The sequence below is a fragment of the Dendrobates tinctorius genome, unplaced genomic scaffold, assembly GCF_039654945.1.
Source record: "Dendrobates tinctorius isolate UK_male_01 unplaced genomic scaffold, ASM3965494v1 ptg000019l, whole genome shotgun sequence".
NCBI classification, from domain to species: Eukaryota; Metazoa; Chordata; class Amphibia; order Anura; family Dendrobatidae; genus Dendrobates; species Dendrobates tinctorius.
The window spans coordinates 27,586,485-27,603,712 of NW_027361687.1; the positions used below are offsets into that span (position 1 = coordinate 27,586,485).

Genomic DNA, 17,228 nt, shown 5'->3' on the forward strand with positions numbered 1-17,228 from the left:
TATCTCTGGCGCTGTCAGCACCTCGGGTTGTAGCCACTTCTTCGTCACGTGGATCAGGTCGAACATCTGTGACCGCGGTGGTTTATCCGGCTGATAAGTCCATTGATGCACTCTCTGTGCACGGACAGCGGTCGTCACTCCCAGCCGGGCCAAGATCTCGGCTTTCAGTTTGTCAAAGTCCTGCGCAGCTTCAGGCTCTAAGTCATAATAAGCCTTTTGGGCCTCACCGGAAAGAAACGGGGCAATCAGGCCGGCCCATCTTGCCTTCGGTCATTTTTCTCGCAACGCCGTCCGTTCAAACGTAGTCAGGTATGCCTCGACATCATCTTCTGTCGTCATCTTCTGCCAGTACCGACTCACGTGAATCACTCTCGACTCGGCTTCCAGGTTAACCTCAGGTAAGCTTGCCAAGCGCTGCGCCACCTGCTGGAGAAGCGAACGATCGGTAACTGTCATGTCCACCAACTCCTTCAGCTGGGCCATCATCACCCGATTAGCTTCTTGCTGGACGGCGGTGGACTGTACCAGCGCTTTCACCACGTCCTCCATGCTCATGCTTGCAACGTGATGCCCGCGTTCTCCACCACAATGTGATAAAACACTCCGGGATCGCCTTTGCTGGGGTCAAAGGTCACGTGCATTCAGCATGAAACTCAGGCGCAGAGCTGGGATTCGGGTGTAACTGACCCTGGGTCAGGTTTATTAACGGTGAAAGCAATGCAAAAGGAAATAAAACATAAAACAAATCCTTGCCTGTCCGGCACTAACTAAACAATGGACAACCTAACTACCAACTGGCGGGCTTCTCCCGTCCAGCCAAACCACAGTTGCAGTGGGCACTGCTTCCACTCACGTGTGTCTCTCACACAGACAGGCTCTCTGTGTTCCCAGGCTGAGACACTCACACAACCACCTGGCATCCTTTTATATCCACCTCCCATTATTCATTAGCAAGCAGGTGCGATACTGACCAGACTAGGCCACATAGGAAAGGAATCTGGGCGAGATATACCTGCCCTCATCCACTATTCCCACATGATTCTCACAGTGCCCTCAACAAAATTACTATTAAATATCAGAATCCGTTACCCCTGATTTCGGATCTATTCTCCATAGTTAAAGGTGCTTGCTGGTTTACCAAGCTTGACCTCAGGGGGGCGTATAATCTTATCCACATTAAGCATGGGGATGAATGGAAGACGGCGTTTAATACTCCGGAGGGACATTTTGAGTACCTGGTGATGCCTTTTGGGCTCACTAATGCCCCTTCTGTCTTCCAGTGCTTCATGAACGACATTTTCCGAGACTTTGTGGATAAATTTTTGATTATCTATTTGGATGATATTTTGATCTTCTCCAAGGATTGGGATTCTCATGTGGAACATGTTCGGACTGTGTTCCGGATCTTGAGGGAGAATTCCCTGTATGTCAAAGGATCGAAATGCCTTTTTGGGGTACAGAGGATTTCATTTTTGGGATTTATTTTGTCTCCGTCAACTATTGAAATGGACCTGACCAAGGTACAGGCCATTTATGATTGGGTTCAGCCCACTTCTTTGAAGGCCCTCCAGAAGTTTTTGGGTTTTGCTAATTTTTATCGGAAATTTATAGCAAAATTTTCAAGGATTGCCAAGCCATTGACTGATCTGACTAAAAAGGGTGCTGATGTGTTGAATTGGTCTCCGGAGGCTGTTTCTTCCTTTCAGGAGCTGAAGCGAAGATTCACTTCTGCCCCGGTTTTGCGGCAACCTGATGTCTCACTCCCGTTCCAGGTAGAGGTGGATGCTTCTGAAATTGGTGCATGAGCTGTTTTGTCCCAAAAGGATCCTGTAACATCTAAAATGAATCCCTGTGCTTTCTTTTCCCGAAAGTTCTCTCCATCTGAACGTAACTATGATGTGGGGAATCGGGAACTGTTAGCCATGTTGTGCCATGTTCTTCGATTTCTCCAGTGCATTCAACACCTTACAGCCACTATTATTACGTAAAAAGCTGGTTGAAATGGCGGTTGATGAGGGACTAGTGAATTGGATCATTGATTATCTGTCGGACAGGCCACAGTTTGTGAGGTTGGGGGCGGCCGTATCGGATAGTGTGCGGAGTAGTGTTGGAGCCCCTCAGGGAACGGTGCTGTCGCCATTCCTTTTTACGTTATACACAGCTGATTTTCAGTATAAATCAGACCTTTGTCACCTTCAGAAGTACTCTGATGACTCAGTGATAGTCGGAGGTATTGAGAGAGACCGGGGGGAGGAGGAATACAGAAGGGTGGTTTTGGACTTTGTTGACTGGTGCCAGGCTAACCATTTAGAACTCAACGTAAAGAAAACCAGGGAGCTGGTGTTGAGTTATGGAAGGTGCATGAAGGATTGCTTACCTATCACTATTGATGGTCAGGATGTGGAGATGGTGGAGAATTTCAAATATTTGGGGGTTCACCTGGACAGCAAGCTTGATTGGAGGTGCCATATGGAGAAGGTTTGCAAGAAAGGGATGAGTAGACTTTACTTCCTAAGGAAGTTAAGGTCGTTTAATGTGTGTAGCAAAATGCTTGAAATGTTCTACCAATCCATTGTGGCGAGTGCAATCTTTGATGCAATTATATGCTGGGGTAGTAGTGTGCGCACAGCTGACGCGAATAAGCTGAATAAACTTATCAAGAAGGCTAGTGCGGCGGTGGGTCTCCAACTCAGGACTTTCGAGGAGGTATTAGAGGATAGAATTACTAAGAAATGCAAGGCTATAATGAGCAACAATACACACCCGCTCTATGAACTGTTTGCGAAGCAAAAGAGCACATTCAGCAAGCGTCTACTCCAACTAATGTGTAAAAAGGAAAGATATAGAAAATCGTTTGTTCCGACAGCTGTGGGGATGTTTAACAAATGTATAAGTGTAAAGCATCCCAAGACTAAATGAAGTTCAAAGTGTATGGGGGGGAATTGGTGAGTTACAAGTACCAGTCTATCCGCATCTGCTGTCCATATAGACTTATTTTGTAAAGTGTGTATTGTTCTTGTAATGTTCTTGATCTTTGTTCTGCTGCTGTAATACTGTAATTTCCTCCGGGATCAATAAAGTTTATCTAATCTAATCTAATCTAATCTAATCTAATGAAATGGGCATTTGAGGAGTGGAGACATTGGTTGGAGGGAGCTAAACACCAAGTCTTGGTCCTCCCTGACCACAAGAATTTGATTTACCTGGAGTCGGCCAAACGCTTGAACCCTAGACAGGCTAGGTGGGCCTTGTTTTTTACACGTTTTGATTTTGTGGTCTCTTTTCTTCCTGGCACTAAGAATGTCAAGGCAGACGCCCTCTCTAGGAGCTTCTTTGCTGATTCTCCTGTGGTGACCAAGCCTGCTACCATCTTAGGCGAAGGGGTAGTTCTTTCTGCCATCTCGCCCGATTTGAGACGTGCTCTGGAAGAGTTCCAGGAGGACAAACCTGAGCGTTGTCCCTGTGGAAAGTTGTATGTTCATGACCAGTGGAAGAAGAGAGTGATGTCTGAAGTTCATTGCTCTGCATTGGCTGGTCATCCAGGTATTTTTGGTACTAGATATCTGGTGAGTCAGTCTTTTTGGTGGCCCGCCTTGTCTCGTGATGTCAGGAATTTTCTGCAGTCCTGTGGGACTTGCTCCCGGTCTAAACCTTATTCTCGCTCTAGTGGGTTGTTGATGCCTTTGCCGGTCCCCAGGAGGCCATGGACCCATATTTCAATTTATTTCATCTCTGATATTCCTGTCTCTCAGAGAATTACTGTTATTTGGGTGATTTGTGATAGGTTCTCTAAGATGGTTCATCTTGTACCACTCCCTAAGTTGCCATCTTCCTCTGAGTTGGTGCCCCTGTTTTTGCAACAGGTGGTTCGCTTGCATGGGATTCCTGAGAACATTGTATCTGACAGAGGAGTTCAATTTGTGTCTAGATTTTGGAGGACTTTCTGTTCCAAGCTGGGAATTCAGTTGTCCTTCTCCTCTGCTTTTCACCCTCAGACCAATGGGCAGACGGAGAGAACAAACCAGACCTTGGAGTCGTATTTGAGATGTTTTATTTCCGCTGATCAGGATGATTGGGTTTCATTTTTGCCCTTGGCCGAATTTGCTTTAAATAATAGAGCTAGTTCTGACACTTTGATGTCACCTTTTTTTTTGTAACTTTGGGTTTCATCCTTGATTTTCTTCAGGGCAGGTGGAGCCTTCTGCCTGCCCAGGTGTTGACACTGTGGTGGATAGAATGCACCTGATCTGGGACCAAGTGGTGGATAAGTTATCTCTCTCCCAGGAAAAGGCCCAGCGGTTTTCCAACCGACATAGGACCATTGGTCCCCAGTTTAAGGTTGGTGATATGGTTTGGTTATCAAAAAATATCGCTACGAAGGTGGCTTCTCCTAAGTTTAAGCCTAGGTTTATTGGACCTTACAAGATTTTGGAGATTATTAATCCGTTCTCTTTTCGTTTGGCTCTTCCTGTCACATTTAAAATTCATAATGTGTTTCATAAGCCCTTGTTGAAGAGGTTTGTTGAACCAGTTGTTCCTGGGGTGGCACCTCCGGACCCTGTATTAGTTGAAGGTAACATGGAATATGAGGTAGAGAAGATACTGGATTCCCGTCTGGCTAGACGGAGACTCCAGTATTTGGTTAAGTGGAAGGGTTATGGTCAGGAGGATAACTCCTGGGTCTCTGCCTCTGATATTCATGCCAAAAGATTGGTGCGTGCCTTTCATCGGGCTCACCCTGATCGCCCTGGTGGTGTGGATGAGGGTTCGGTGACCCCTCCTCAAGGGGGAGGTACTGTTGTGAGTTAATTTTCCCCTTCACCATTGAGGTCTGATGAACTCCCTCTTCTGGTGAAGGAAGGTAGTGAGGCTGATTACAAAGCACCTGAGCAGAATGATGATGACTGGGTGACTGGGATTGCTGACTGGATATAAGGCAGCCGACGCCCTTCTGCCTTGCGGGTGATTACTCTGAGGGATTCTTGGAGACCAGTCTGATTCCTGCTCCTCAAAAGCTAAGTTTTCTGCTCTACTTTTTGCATTTGTGTTTTGGTTTTGTTTGGCCTTGTTTTTCTGGATTTCTGCCTTTCCGTCTGGGTGAGCTGAATTCCTTTTTGCTCTGTCTTCAGATAATACCGGAGTACTGATATAGTCTTTTTGAAGCCTAGCGTCTTCAGGGCTTTTTTCCCTATCAGTCTGTTGGCTCTTGTTTTTGAGAGGGTTTTGGCGGATTGCAGACAGCAGCTTTTCTGTTCTGTCCAATTTAGTTAGTTTGGGCCCCATCATTTGCTCAATCTATCTTTCTATCTGTGTGAGTGTTTTTTCATCTTGCTTCACCGTCATTATATTTTGGGGGCTGCCTATGGCTTTGGGGTCTGCTCTGGGGCAGTTTAGATTTCCCTTTCTGTCTTTAGGCTATGTAGTTCTCCGGCTGTGATCGAGGGGTCTAGGGCACCGTAGGAACCCCCCACGGCTACTGCTAGTTGTTGTTAGGTTCAGGGGTCTGCAATCCGATAGCTGCCAACTTCTCTGGTTTTCGGGACTTAGCTAGTATTTCTGTTTTTGCCTCCTATGGTGACTCATTCATAACATTTACCGTTGGGTCGGAGATAGTTTGGCCTAGTGCGGCTTCTCCGATCCGAAGATGGGTTTCTTTGGATTGTCTCAGGAACTGTCTGTTAGCTACCTCGTTTTGAAGTTATTATTGCATGCATGCATATTTCTGTTTATTTTCTAGGTTATTGAACTTTACTTAAAAACAAAAAAAATCATTAATATAGTGAAATCCCTTACAGAATTTCAGACGGGGAGTGTGCTGTTCCGTCTAAGTTATGATTATATGGTTTAATAGATTGAATTATATTACCATTCTTTGTATAAATCTTACATTTGGTCTGCTGCCACCTGATGTCCTTTTGCTGTTTGGCAGCCTGCAGCTAATTAATTCTAGCACATGTCTTCCACTTCTAGGTCAGGTCACTCCTTCTCTTCCTGCTGGCTGCCACTCTTATTTTCACTTCACCCGGGAGAGACGCGCCTGTACCTAGCTGTGAAAGGCATCAGTTTTTTTACCACATTTGTTGCACCTTGTTGCACACACTTTGCTGTACCAGCTTGGTTGTTACACCTGCATTTCTGGAGAAGTACTGCATTACCAATCTTATGCTGCATGTCCAGATTTCCAATAAACAAGTCTGGACTTCACAATCCTTGGTGTGTATCATCTCTCCAGCTGCATGAACAGAAAAACAGCAACAATGGTCCTGTCTGCTCTGCATCGAGGAAACGGAAGGTAGGAATCTCTCCCAGCCCCAATCAACTACACCTCCATTCACCTCATGTGGTGACAGAACAATATGATATGGGCATGCCCTATTATCCTCCTTTATTGGAAAGAGGTGACATCATTGTTGACATCCCTGGTACAAACTCCGGTTCCTCTTCATCCACTAGTCTGTTTGGGGTGTTGGATGAGGAAACTTGGGGACATTATGTTAGGATCTTCCTACAGGAGACTCTTTTCATGGCCAGGAAGGTATCGGCACTGCGCTGGATGGGGGACTCACGCCCCTCACTTAGAGCCTGGATTGAATTGGTGAACTCGGTTACTCCGTAAAATTTGGGATAGGTGGAACTCTTCTCATCTTACTCTACTAAGGCGTAATGATGTGACACCACTGTGAAATGTTAAGATTTACATTTTAACCCCTTTCTGCCATGAGACGTACTATCCCGTCCATGTGCCCTGGGACTTCATTCCCAGGGACGGAATAGTACGTCATAGCGATCAGCGGCGCCCGCGTGGTGAGTGCCGCTGATCGCGGCCGGGTGTCAACTGATTATCACAGCTGACACCCGGCACAATGTGTCAGGGGCAGTCACGGACCGCCCCTGACATGTTAACCCCTTGTACACCGCGATCAAACACGATTGCGGTGTATCGGGGGTTAAAGGGATGCATCGGCAGGGAGGGGGCTCCCTCCGTGCTTCCCTGAGCCCCCCACGGCAGCGCAATGTGTAGCGCTGCTGCGGGGGGCTCTTTCCCTACAGACCCCCAGATCCAAGATGGTGACGGGGGCCTTCGGGGGCCTGCAGGGAGCTGACTTCCTCAGTGCCTGCAAAGCTCAGGCATGAGGAAGTCTGCAGCAGTGCCTGTGACAGATTGCTGATCTGTCACAGTGATCTGTGATATGACAGATCAGCGATCTGTCACAGGACAGTGATGTCCCACCTGGGACAATGTAATAAAGTTAAAAAAAAGTGTAAAAATAATTTTAAAAAAATCGCTAAATAAATTAGTAAAAAAAAAAATATCCCCCAATAAATTCATTAAAAAAAAAAATAAATAAAAGTACACATATTTGGTATCGCCGCGTCCGTAACGACCCGTCCTGTAAAACTGTCCCATTAGTTAACCCCTTTAGCGAACCCCTTAAAAAATAAAAATAAAAAACGAAGCAAAAAATAATGATTTATTATCATAAAACTGAACAAAAAGTGCAATAACGCGCGATCAAAAAGATGCATATAAATATCCATGGTACCGCTGAAAACATCAGCTTGTCCCGCAAACGAGCCACCATACAGCATCATCTGCAAAAAAATTAAAAAGTTATAGCTCGCAGAATAAAGCGATGCAAAAATAATTATTTTTTATATAAAATAGTTTTCATTGCATAAAATCACCAAAACATAAAAAAACCTAAATGAGGTATCGCTGTAACCGTACTGACCCGAGGAATAAAAGCGCTTTATCAATTTTACCGCACGCGGAATGGTGTAAACGCACCCCCCAAAAGAAATTCATGAAACGCTGGTTTTTGTTCATTCTGCATCCCAAAAATCGGAATAAAAAACGATCAAAAAATGTCACATGCCCGAAAATGGTACTAATAAAAACGTCAACTCGTCCCTCAAAGAATAAGACCTCACATGACTCGGTGGCTCAAACTACGGAAAAATTATAGCTCTCAATATGTGGTGATGCAAAAACTATTTTTACAATAAAAAGCGTCTTTTAGCGTGTGACAGCTGCCAAACATAAAAACCGCCATAAATAGTAAATCAAACCCCCCGTTAGCACCCCCTTAGTTAGGGAAAAATAATAAAATAAAAAAAATATATTTACTTCCATTTTCCCATTAGGGCTAGGGTTAGGGCTAGGGTTAGGGCTGAGATTAGGGTTAGGGGTGTGTTGGGGTTAGGGTTGGAGTTATAATTGGGGGGTTTCCACTGTTTGGGCACATCAGGTGCTCTCCAAAATGCTACATGGCGTCTGATCTCAATTACAGCCAATTCTGCGTTGAAAAAGTCAAATGGTGCTCCTTCCCTTCCAAGCTCTGCCATGCGCCCAGTGTTTTACCCCCACATATAGGGTATCAGCATACTCAGGACAAATTGCAAAACAACTTTTGGGGTCCAATTTCTCCTGTTACCCTTAGGAAAATAAAAAATTGGTGACTAAAAGATCATGTTTGTGGAAAAAATACGATTTTTTTATTTTCACGCCCAGGCGTTATAAACTTCTGTGAAGCACTTGGGGGTTCAAAGTGCTCACCACACATCTAGGTAAGTTCCATGGGGGGTCTAGTTTCCAAAATGATGTAATTTGTGGGGGGTTTCCACTGTTTTGGTACATCAGGGGTTTTCCAATCGCGACATGGTGTCCGATCAATTCCAGCCAAAAACGTCAAATGGCGCTGCTTCCCTTCCGAGCTCTGCCATGCGCCCAAATAGTCATTTAAGGCCCAGTCTCACTAAGCAATCTCGGTAGCGAGATTGCTGCTGAGTCACAACTTTTGTGACGTAACAGCGATCTCACCAGCGAGATCGCTGTGTGTGACAGCGATCAGCGAGCGGCCCCCCTGCCGGTATCGCTGATCACTGGAAGAAATCTCTGGACATTTCTTTGGTCGCTGGTCTCCCGCTGGCCAGCACGCATCTCTGTGTGTGACAGGCGGGAGACCAGCGATCAGGTGTAAAAAATAATTGAAAAAATTAAAAAATATAGTTATTCTCACCTTCCGACGTCGCGTTCAGCCATCCCGCCTCTCTCCACGCTCCGGTCCCAGTGATCCTTTGCACGAATGACCGCGAGACTTTGTTATCCCTCGAGACCGTGACATCTCGCGGTCATTCGTGCATAGGATCACTGGGACCGGAGCGTGGAGAGAGGCGGGATGGCTGAATGGGACGTCGGAAGGTGAGAATAACTATATTTTTTATTTTGATTCTATTTTTTACAGGATGGCAAGCGATGCCGGGCGCTCGGCATCGCTGTGCTGATCGCTGGTGAAGCTGTCTGTGTGACAGCTCACCAGCGATCACATAGCGATTTACCAGCGATCCTGACACCTTGATATCGGTGTCGGGATCGCTGGTAAGTCGCTTAGTGTGACGGGGCCTTTACACCCACATATGGGGTATCAGCGTACTCAGGACAAATTGCACAATAACTTTTAGGGTCCTGTTACCCTTTGAAAAATAAAAATTGGGGGTGAAAAGATCATTTTTGTGGAAAAAATATGATTTTTTAATTGTACCGCTGTACGTTATAAACTTCTGTGAAGCCCTTGTGGGTTCAAAGTTCTCACCACATATCTAGATAAGTTCCTTGGGGGGTCTAGTTTCCAAAATGGGGTCACTTGTGGAGGGTTTCCACTGTCTAGGTACATCAGGGGCTCTCCAAACGCGACATGGCGTCCGATCTGAATTCCAGCCAATTTTGCATTGAAAAAGTCAAACGGCGCTCCTTCCCTTCTGAGGTCTGCCATGCGCCGAAACAGTGGTTCCCCCCCACATATCAGGTATCAGTGTACTCAGGACAAATTGCACAATAAGTCCAATTTCTCCTGTTACCCTTGGTAAAATAAAAAAAAAATGAACCTGAAGTATTTTTTTTGTGAAAAAAAGTTAAATGTTCATTTTTTTTTAAATATTAAAAAAATTCCTGTGACGCACGTAAAGGGTTAATAAACTTCTTGAATGTGGTTTTGAGCACCTTAAGGGGTGCAGTTTTTAGAATGGTGTCACTTTTGGGTATTTTCTATCATATAGACCCCTCAAAGTGGCTTCAAATGTGATGTGGTCCGTAAAAATAAAATGGTGTTGCAAAAATGAGAAATCGCTTGTCAACTTTTAACCCTTATAACTTCCTAACAAAAAAAAAATTTGGTTCCAAAATTGTGCTGATGTAAAGTAAACATGTGGGAAATGTTATTTATTAAGTTTTTTGTGTGCCATCTGTGATTTAAGGGCATAAAAATTCAAATTTGGAAAATTGCGAAATTTTCAAACTTTTCGCCAAATTTCCGTTTTTTGCACAAATAAACGCAAGTTATATGAATGAAATTTTACCACTAACATGAAGTACAATATGTCACGAGAAAACAATGTCAGAATCACCGGGATCCATGGAAGCGTTTCAGAGTTATAACCTCATAAAGGGACAGTGGTCAGAATTGTAAAAATTGGCCCGGTCATGAACGTGCAAACCACCCTTGGGGCTTAAGGGGTTAAGGCATTACATAGAGGATAATACAGTACAAAGTGTTAGGCAGCGAGATAGTAGTTGTTGTAGTTGTAGTTTAGAGAATTCTTATGAGTCATGTATTACCGAATATGTACAAGATTGAATAATAATAATAATAATAATAAATTTTATTTTTATAGCGCCGACATATTCCGCAGCACTTTACATTTCAGAGGGGATTTGTACAGACAATAGACATTACAGCATAACAATAATCACATACAGTAGATTATAACAAGTACCAAGAGGAAAGAGGGCCCTGCTCGCAAGCTTACAGTCTATGAGGAAAGAGGTAGACACGAAAGGTGGGAGGTAACAGTTGCCCTGATTGTATGGACCAGCCATAATGTTAAGTGTGTGACAGTACAGACACAGAGGGCTAATGGATGCATAAAGCATGTGGGAACATGATGCGGGGAACCTGGTTATGGTAAAACTTTTGGCTGTGCCACACAGGGATAGATTAGGTTAATGTGTTGAGGTGGTAGGCCAGTCTGAATAAATGTGTTTTCAGGGCACGCTTAAAATTGTGGGGATTGGGGACTAATCGTATTGACCTGGGAAGTGCATTCCAAAGAATTGGCGCGGCACGTGCAAAGTCTTGGAGACGGGAGTGGGAGGTTCTGACTATTGAGGATACTAACTAAGGTCATCAGCAGAACGGAGGGCGCGGGTAGGGTGGTATACTGAAACAAGGGAGATGTAGGGTGATGCTGAGCCATGGAGTGCTTTGTGGGTGAGGGTAATAAGTTTATACTGAATTCTGGAGTGGATGGGTAGCCAGTGTAATGCCTGGCACAAGGTAGAGGCATCGGTGTAACGATTGGTGAGGAATATGATCCTGGCTGCAGCATTCAAGACAGATTGGAGAGGGGAGAGTTTGGTAAGAGGGAGACCGATTAGAAGAGAGTTACAATAGTCGAGACGAGAATGAATAAGAGAAACTGTAAGAGTTTTTGCAGAGTCAAAAGTAAGAAAAGGTTGAATTCTAGAAATGTTTTTGAGGTGCAGATGACAAGAGCGAGCCAGTGATCGAATGTGGGGGGCAAAGGAAAGCTCGGAATCAAGTATGACCCCAAGACAGTGGGCCTGTTGCTGGGGAGTAATAGTGGAGCCACACACAGAAATAGCAATGTCGGGTATAGGTACATTAGTAGAGGGAGGAAACACAAGGAGTTCAGTTTTTGACAGGTTCAGTTTCAGATATAGTGAGGACATGATATTAGACACAGCGTTTAGACAATCGCCGGTGTTTTCTAGAAAGGCTGGCGTGATGTCAGGAGAAGAAGCGTATAATTGGGTGTCATCAGCATAGAGATGGTACTGGAACCCAAATCTACTGATTGTTTGACCAATAGGGGCAGTGTACAAGGAGAAGAGGAGGGGGCCTAGAACCGATCCTTGGGGGACCCCAACAGTAAGGGGAAGGTGAGAGGAGGAGGAACCGGCAAAAGATACAGTAAAGGAGAGATAGGAGGAGAACCAGGAGAGAACGGTATCCTTGAGGCCAATGGAACGGAGCATAGTGAGGAGGAGCTGATGATCCACAGTGTCGAATGCTGCAGAGAGATCCAAGAGAATTAGCATGGAGTAATGACCATTAGATTTAGCTGTTAGCAGATCATTAGAGACTTTAGTGAGGGCAGTTTCAGTGGAGTGTAAAGAGCGGAAACCGGATTGGAGAGGGTCGAGAACAGAGTTTTCTGAGAGATAGCGGATAAGACGGGAGTGGACCAGGCGTTCCAGGAGTTTAGAGATGAAGGGAAGATTAGAGACAGGTCTATAGTTAGCGGCACAGTTTTGGTCGAGGGATGGTTTTTTAAGTAGTGGATGTATGATGGCATGCTTAAATGAGGAGGGAAAAATACCAGAAGAGAGAGAGGTTAAATATTTTAGTTAGGTGAGGGGTGACAGCAGGGGAAAGGGACTGGAGGAGATATGACGGAAATGGGTCACTGGTGCAAGTAGTTGGGCGAGAAGATGCAAGGAGCCTGCTTACTTCTTCTTCTGTGACTGGTCCATTGAATGATACTCAATGTTCCTTGTTCACTTGTTAACTGGTTTATTACTTATGTAACCACACAAAACTTGTATAATCTACATGGTACAAATAGTTTATTGTGCAAAACTTATTATTCTTTTGCAAATGCTCTGTAAGTTACACGTGTTATTTTGGATATATACAAGTGTGTACGATCTTTTTTTGTTATAAACAAATTTAAAAAAAAAAATTCGGAGAAAGCATCTTTTATACCTAAATAAATGAATAATTCACTGCAAGTGACACGTCCCCCCTTTAAGGAACAGTTATCCTTTGACCTTTCTATCTGGACCAAAATTACACAAACGTGTGGTGGTCTTTACTCTCTTGGTACAGTGGTACATGGTTGTAGCAGCTAGGCACAGGCACTATTTTGCTGCTGAGCCTAAGTTATTGGTGCAGCTGTATGGCTGCTCTTTAATGTGATTGATCAGGAGGACTGTCCAGGTTCTGCCAGATGGGACTTGCCTGCCACAGTTTATTGGGCGCCTCTCATTAGCACTGCTGTTTGGGCACAACTGCACAGTCACTACAATAAGAAAACATTGCATGTCGATGGTTTAGGTTTATCTATGATAAATTACTAAGCTGGGGGACGTAAGACAACGGGAGGGATTGGGGGTGCATTCACTCTAATTATGTCTTTGTTTCATGTGTTCAATTGTAGCACTCCCTCCATGGCATAAGGTCATACACAGTATTTCACGTTCCTCCATTCGCCTTCCAACATCTTTTCACCAACCTACTAAAGAAGTTATCTGGACGCATAGAACCACAGAAAATTTAATGCATATTGCCAAGATTCAAGATGACTCGATGATGGACAGGCTGAACAGTAGATACACGGTGGACAATAATGGAAGGACTTTGTGTATCTGTAATGTGACCGAATATGATAATGGGGAGTACATCGCTGAAGCTACTTTGGAAAATGGTACAATAGTAATTGAGACATTTTACCTCATGGATCATGGTAGGTGTCCCTCTTAATTAAGATTATTAAGGAATACCTGTCCTTTTACATAAAACCTGTAGAGAGGCTTGGTCTCACTGCCCTCCTCCCACTACCCAGCAGGAGTGGAATAGCAGTACCTGGAGTGTGCCCCGCCAACCCCAGGTACCCAATGTATCACATGACATGTCACAATACTTCACTCCCCCCTCACGGTAGATCATGTGACAGGTCATGTGAGTTAGGCCGGCGTCACACTAAATGTATGAAGTATCGGTCCGAGTCTCCGTGCCGAGAGACGCACAAGTGTCATGCGAGTACAATCCGATTTTTCACATCTAGCATCCGATTTACATCCGAAAGCAGTGCGATTGCTATCTGACTGCAATGCGATTTTAACATGAGCTTTTACACACAGCAATTCTCTGTCATTTACACATCGTTGTCAAAGGAAATATTCTTCTAAGGACACACACACATACACACACACACACACACACACACACACACACACACACACATATATATATATACTGCTCAAAAAAATAAAGGGAACACTAAACAATACATTGTATTGTTTAGTGTTCCCTTTATTGTTTTGAGCAGATATATATATATATATATATATATATATATATATATACAGTCATATGCAAAAGTTTGGGCACCCCTATTAATGTTAACCTTTTTTCTTTCTAACAATTTTGGTTTTTGCAACAGCTATTTCAGTTTCATATATCTAATAACTGATGGACTCAGTAATATTTCTGGATTCAAATGAGCTTTATTGTAATAACAGAAAATGTGCAATCTGCATTTAATCAAAATTTGGCTGGTGCAAAAGTATGGGCACCCTTATCATTTTCTTGATTTGAACACTCCTAACTACTTTTTACTGACTTCCTGAAGCACTAAATTGGTTTTGTAACCTCATTGAGCTTTGAACGTCATAGCCAGGTGTATCCAATCATGAGAAAAGGTATTTAAGGTGGCCACTTGCAAGTAGTTCTCCTATTTGAATCTCCTATGAAGAGTGGCATCATGGGCTCCTCAAAACAACTCTCAAATCATCTGAAAACAAAGATTATTCAACATAGCTTTTCAGGGGAAGGATACAAAAAGTTGCCTCAGAGATTTAACCTGTCAGTTTCCACTGTGAGGAACATAGTAAGGAAATGGAAGAACACAGGTACAGTTCTTGTTAAGCCCAGAAGTGGCAGGCCAAGAAAAATATCAGAACAGCAGAGAAGAAGAATGGCGAGAACAGTCACGGACAATCCACAGACCACCTCCAAAGACCTGCAGCATCATCTTGCTGCAGATGGTGTCACTGTGCATCGGTCAACAATACAGCGCACTTTGCACAAGGAGAAGCTGTATGGGAGAGTGATGCGAAAGAAGCCGTTTCTGCAAGCACGCCACAAACAGAGTCGCCTGAGGTATGCAAAAGCACATTTGGACAAGCCAGTTACATTTTGGAAGAAGGTCCTGTGGACTGATGAAACAAAGATTGAGTTGTTTGGTCATACAAAAAGGCGTTATGCATGGAGGCTAAAAAACACAGCATTCCAAGAAAAACACTATTTTTATGATGCTGCAGGTCTTTGGAGGTGGTCTGTGGATTGTCCTTGACTGTTCTCACCATTCTTCTTCTCTGCCTTTCTGATATTTTTCTTGGCCTGCCACTTCTGGGCTTAACAAGAACTGTACCTGTGTTCTTCCATTTCCTTACTATGTTCCTCACAGTGGAAACTGACAGGTTAAATCTCTGAGACAACTTTTTGTATCCTTCCCCTGAACAACTATGTTGAATAATCTTTGTTTTCAGATCATTTGAGAGTTGTTTTGAGGAGCCCATGATGCCATTCTTCATAGGAGATTCAAATAGGAGAACAACTTGCAAGTGGCCACCTTAAATACCTTTTCTCATGATTTGATACACCTGGCTATGAAGTTCAAAGCTCAATGAGGTTACAAAACCAATTTAGTGCTTCAGGAAGTCAGAAAAAAGTAATTAGGAGTGTTCAAATCAAGAAAATGATAAGGGTGCCCATACTTTTGCACCAGCCAAATTTTCATTAAATGCAGATTGCCCATTTTCTGTTACTACAATAAAGCTCATTCGAATCCAGAAATATTACTGAGTCCATCAGTTATTAGATATATGAAACTGAAATAGCTGTTGCAAAAACCAAAATTGTTAGAAAGAAAAAAGGTTAACATTAATAGGGGTGCCCAAACTTTTGCATATGACTGTATATATATAATAGATAGAAAGAATAAAAGCTGGAAATTCATGTGCCGTGTGAAGTACAATCACAGCGTGACAGGTTAGGATGGAATAGATAGAATAGGTATATACACATATTTATATAGATGTCAGTGACACACACACAAAAATATATACAGCTCTGGCAAAAATTAAGAGACCACTGCAAAATTTTAATTTTGTCTGATTTTTCTCTTTATAGATACCGTATTTTTTTATCTCAAGCAAAAACCAATCATAAGTCCATAATGTTAAGAAAAATAGTTCAATATTTATTGGTATCACAGGTAATTAATAATGACAAGAGATCAATGTAAACAGTAAAATACTTGTATGTTAAAAAAGAGCGCTGATATCCAGTATATATCTAGCTAGTTGATGTGAAAACACAACACTAAAAATGTGTATAAAAATCAGAGAGTCATGAAATCCAAACAGTATGTCTCAAAAACATCTTATATAAAGTGCAGGGGGCATTTATACACACTTTATCGAAGTACAGTTTATCAAAGTACTGGCAGTTATAACATGGATGAAATGTGACACGCATCTCTATTCTCTTCATACAGGTAACCACCTCTTTCAATCTCTGCTCTGAATAAACTCCTCCATTCAATGTCAGCAAGCAGTTAATCCTGAATGCTCTATGTCTTTTCAACTCTGCAAGCTTATATCTGATAACCACCTCTTTCAATCTCTGCTCTGAATCAACTCCTCCATTCAATGTCAGCAAGCAGTTAATCCTGAATGCTCTATGTCTTTTCAACTATGCAAGCTTATATCTGATATATAGTTATTTCAACTTAGGGTACCGTTACACTTAGCGATGCACCAGCGATCCCGACAACGATATGGATCGTTAGTGCATCGCTAAGTTGTCGCTAGTGAGCTGCCACACAGGCAGATCTCACCAGCGACATAGCAGGGGTCGGGGGTTGCTACTTACCTGTCAGACGCGGCGATCCTGACGTCCTCCCGCCCGCGTCCACGCCTCGCTCGTCGGCACCACAGGAAGCGCAGCAGGAAGTGGCCGACGAGGAATGGTCCAGGGAGTTCTCGTGCGACCAACGATGAGCAGCGGGGGAGCCGGTCAGAGGTAAGTATCACATGCAGCGATATCGCTAGCAATATCGCTGCAACGTCACAAAATCGGTGACTTTACAGCGATATTGCTATCGATATCGCAGTGTGTAACGGGGGCTTTACTCTGCTTGTCCCCTTATGTTGTGAGGTCAAGAAACTTTTCAAAGTGCTTTATGATCCATGTAGTGCTGGACATCTGTTTATCTGACCCCAACATTTTATTGGGCCCTGCTGTCTCAATTTAGTTTGATTGATTAACAAGAAGAGAGAGAAAAAAACCCAATCCTTAGCCTCCTATATATTCAGACATAGTTTGGGGAACGAATTTATGCAGGGGGCATTTATGCACACT

The 17,228-nt window shown here is 43.5% G+C and overlaps 1 protein-coding gene across 6 annotated transcripts in view; it reads left to right on the forward strand.

Annotated features, from left to right (window-relative positions):
* Nucleotides 1-17,228, forward strand: part of LOC141082812 (uncharacterized) — a 125,004-nt gene that overhangs the window by 85,653 nt on the left and 22,123 nt on the right. For 4 of the 6 annotated variants that reach the window (XM_073566759.1, XM_073566761.1, XM_073566760.1 and 1 more), the window contains exon 2: nucleotides 13,240-13,545. The exons of 1 other annotated variant lie outside the window; for it this stretch is intronic. In XM_073566759.1, the coding sequence (XP_073422860.1) occupies nucleotides 13,240-13,545 (306 nt within the window). Of the gene's footprint in view, nucleotides 1-5,568; nucleotides 6,293-13,239; nucleotides 13,546-17,228 lie in introns of those variants that run through there. One more of the 6 variants, XM_073566762.1, reaches the window with a different exon arrangement.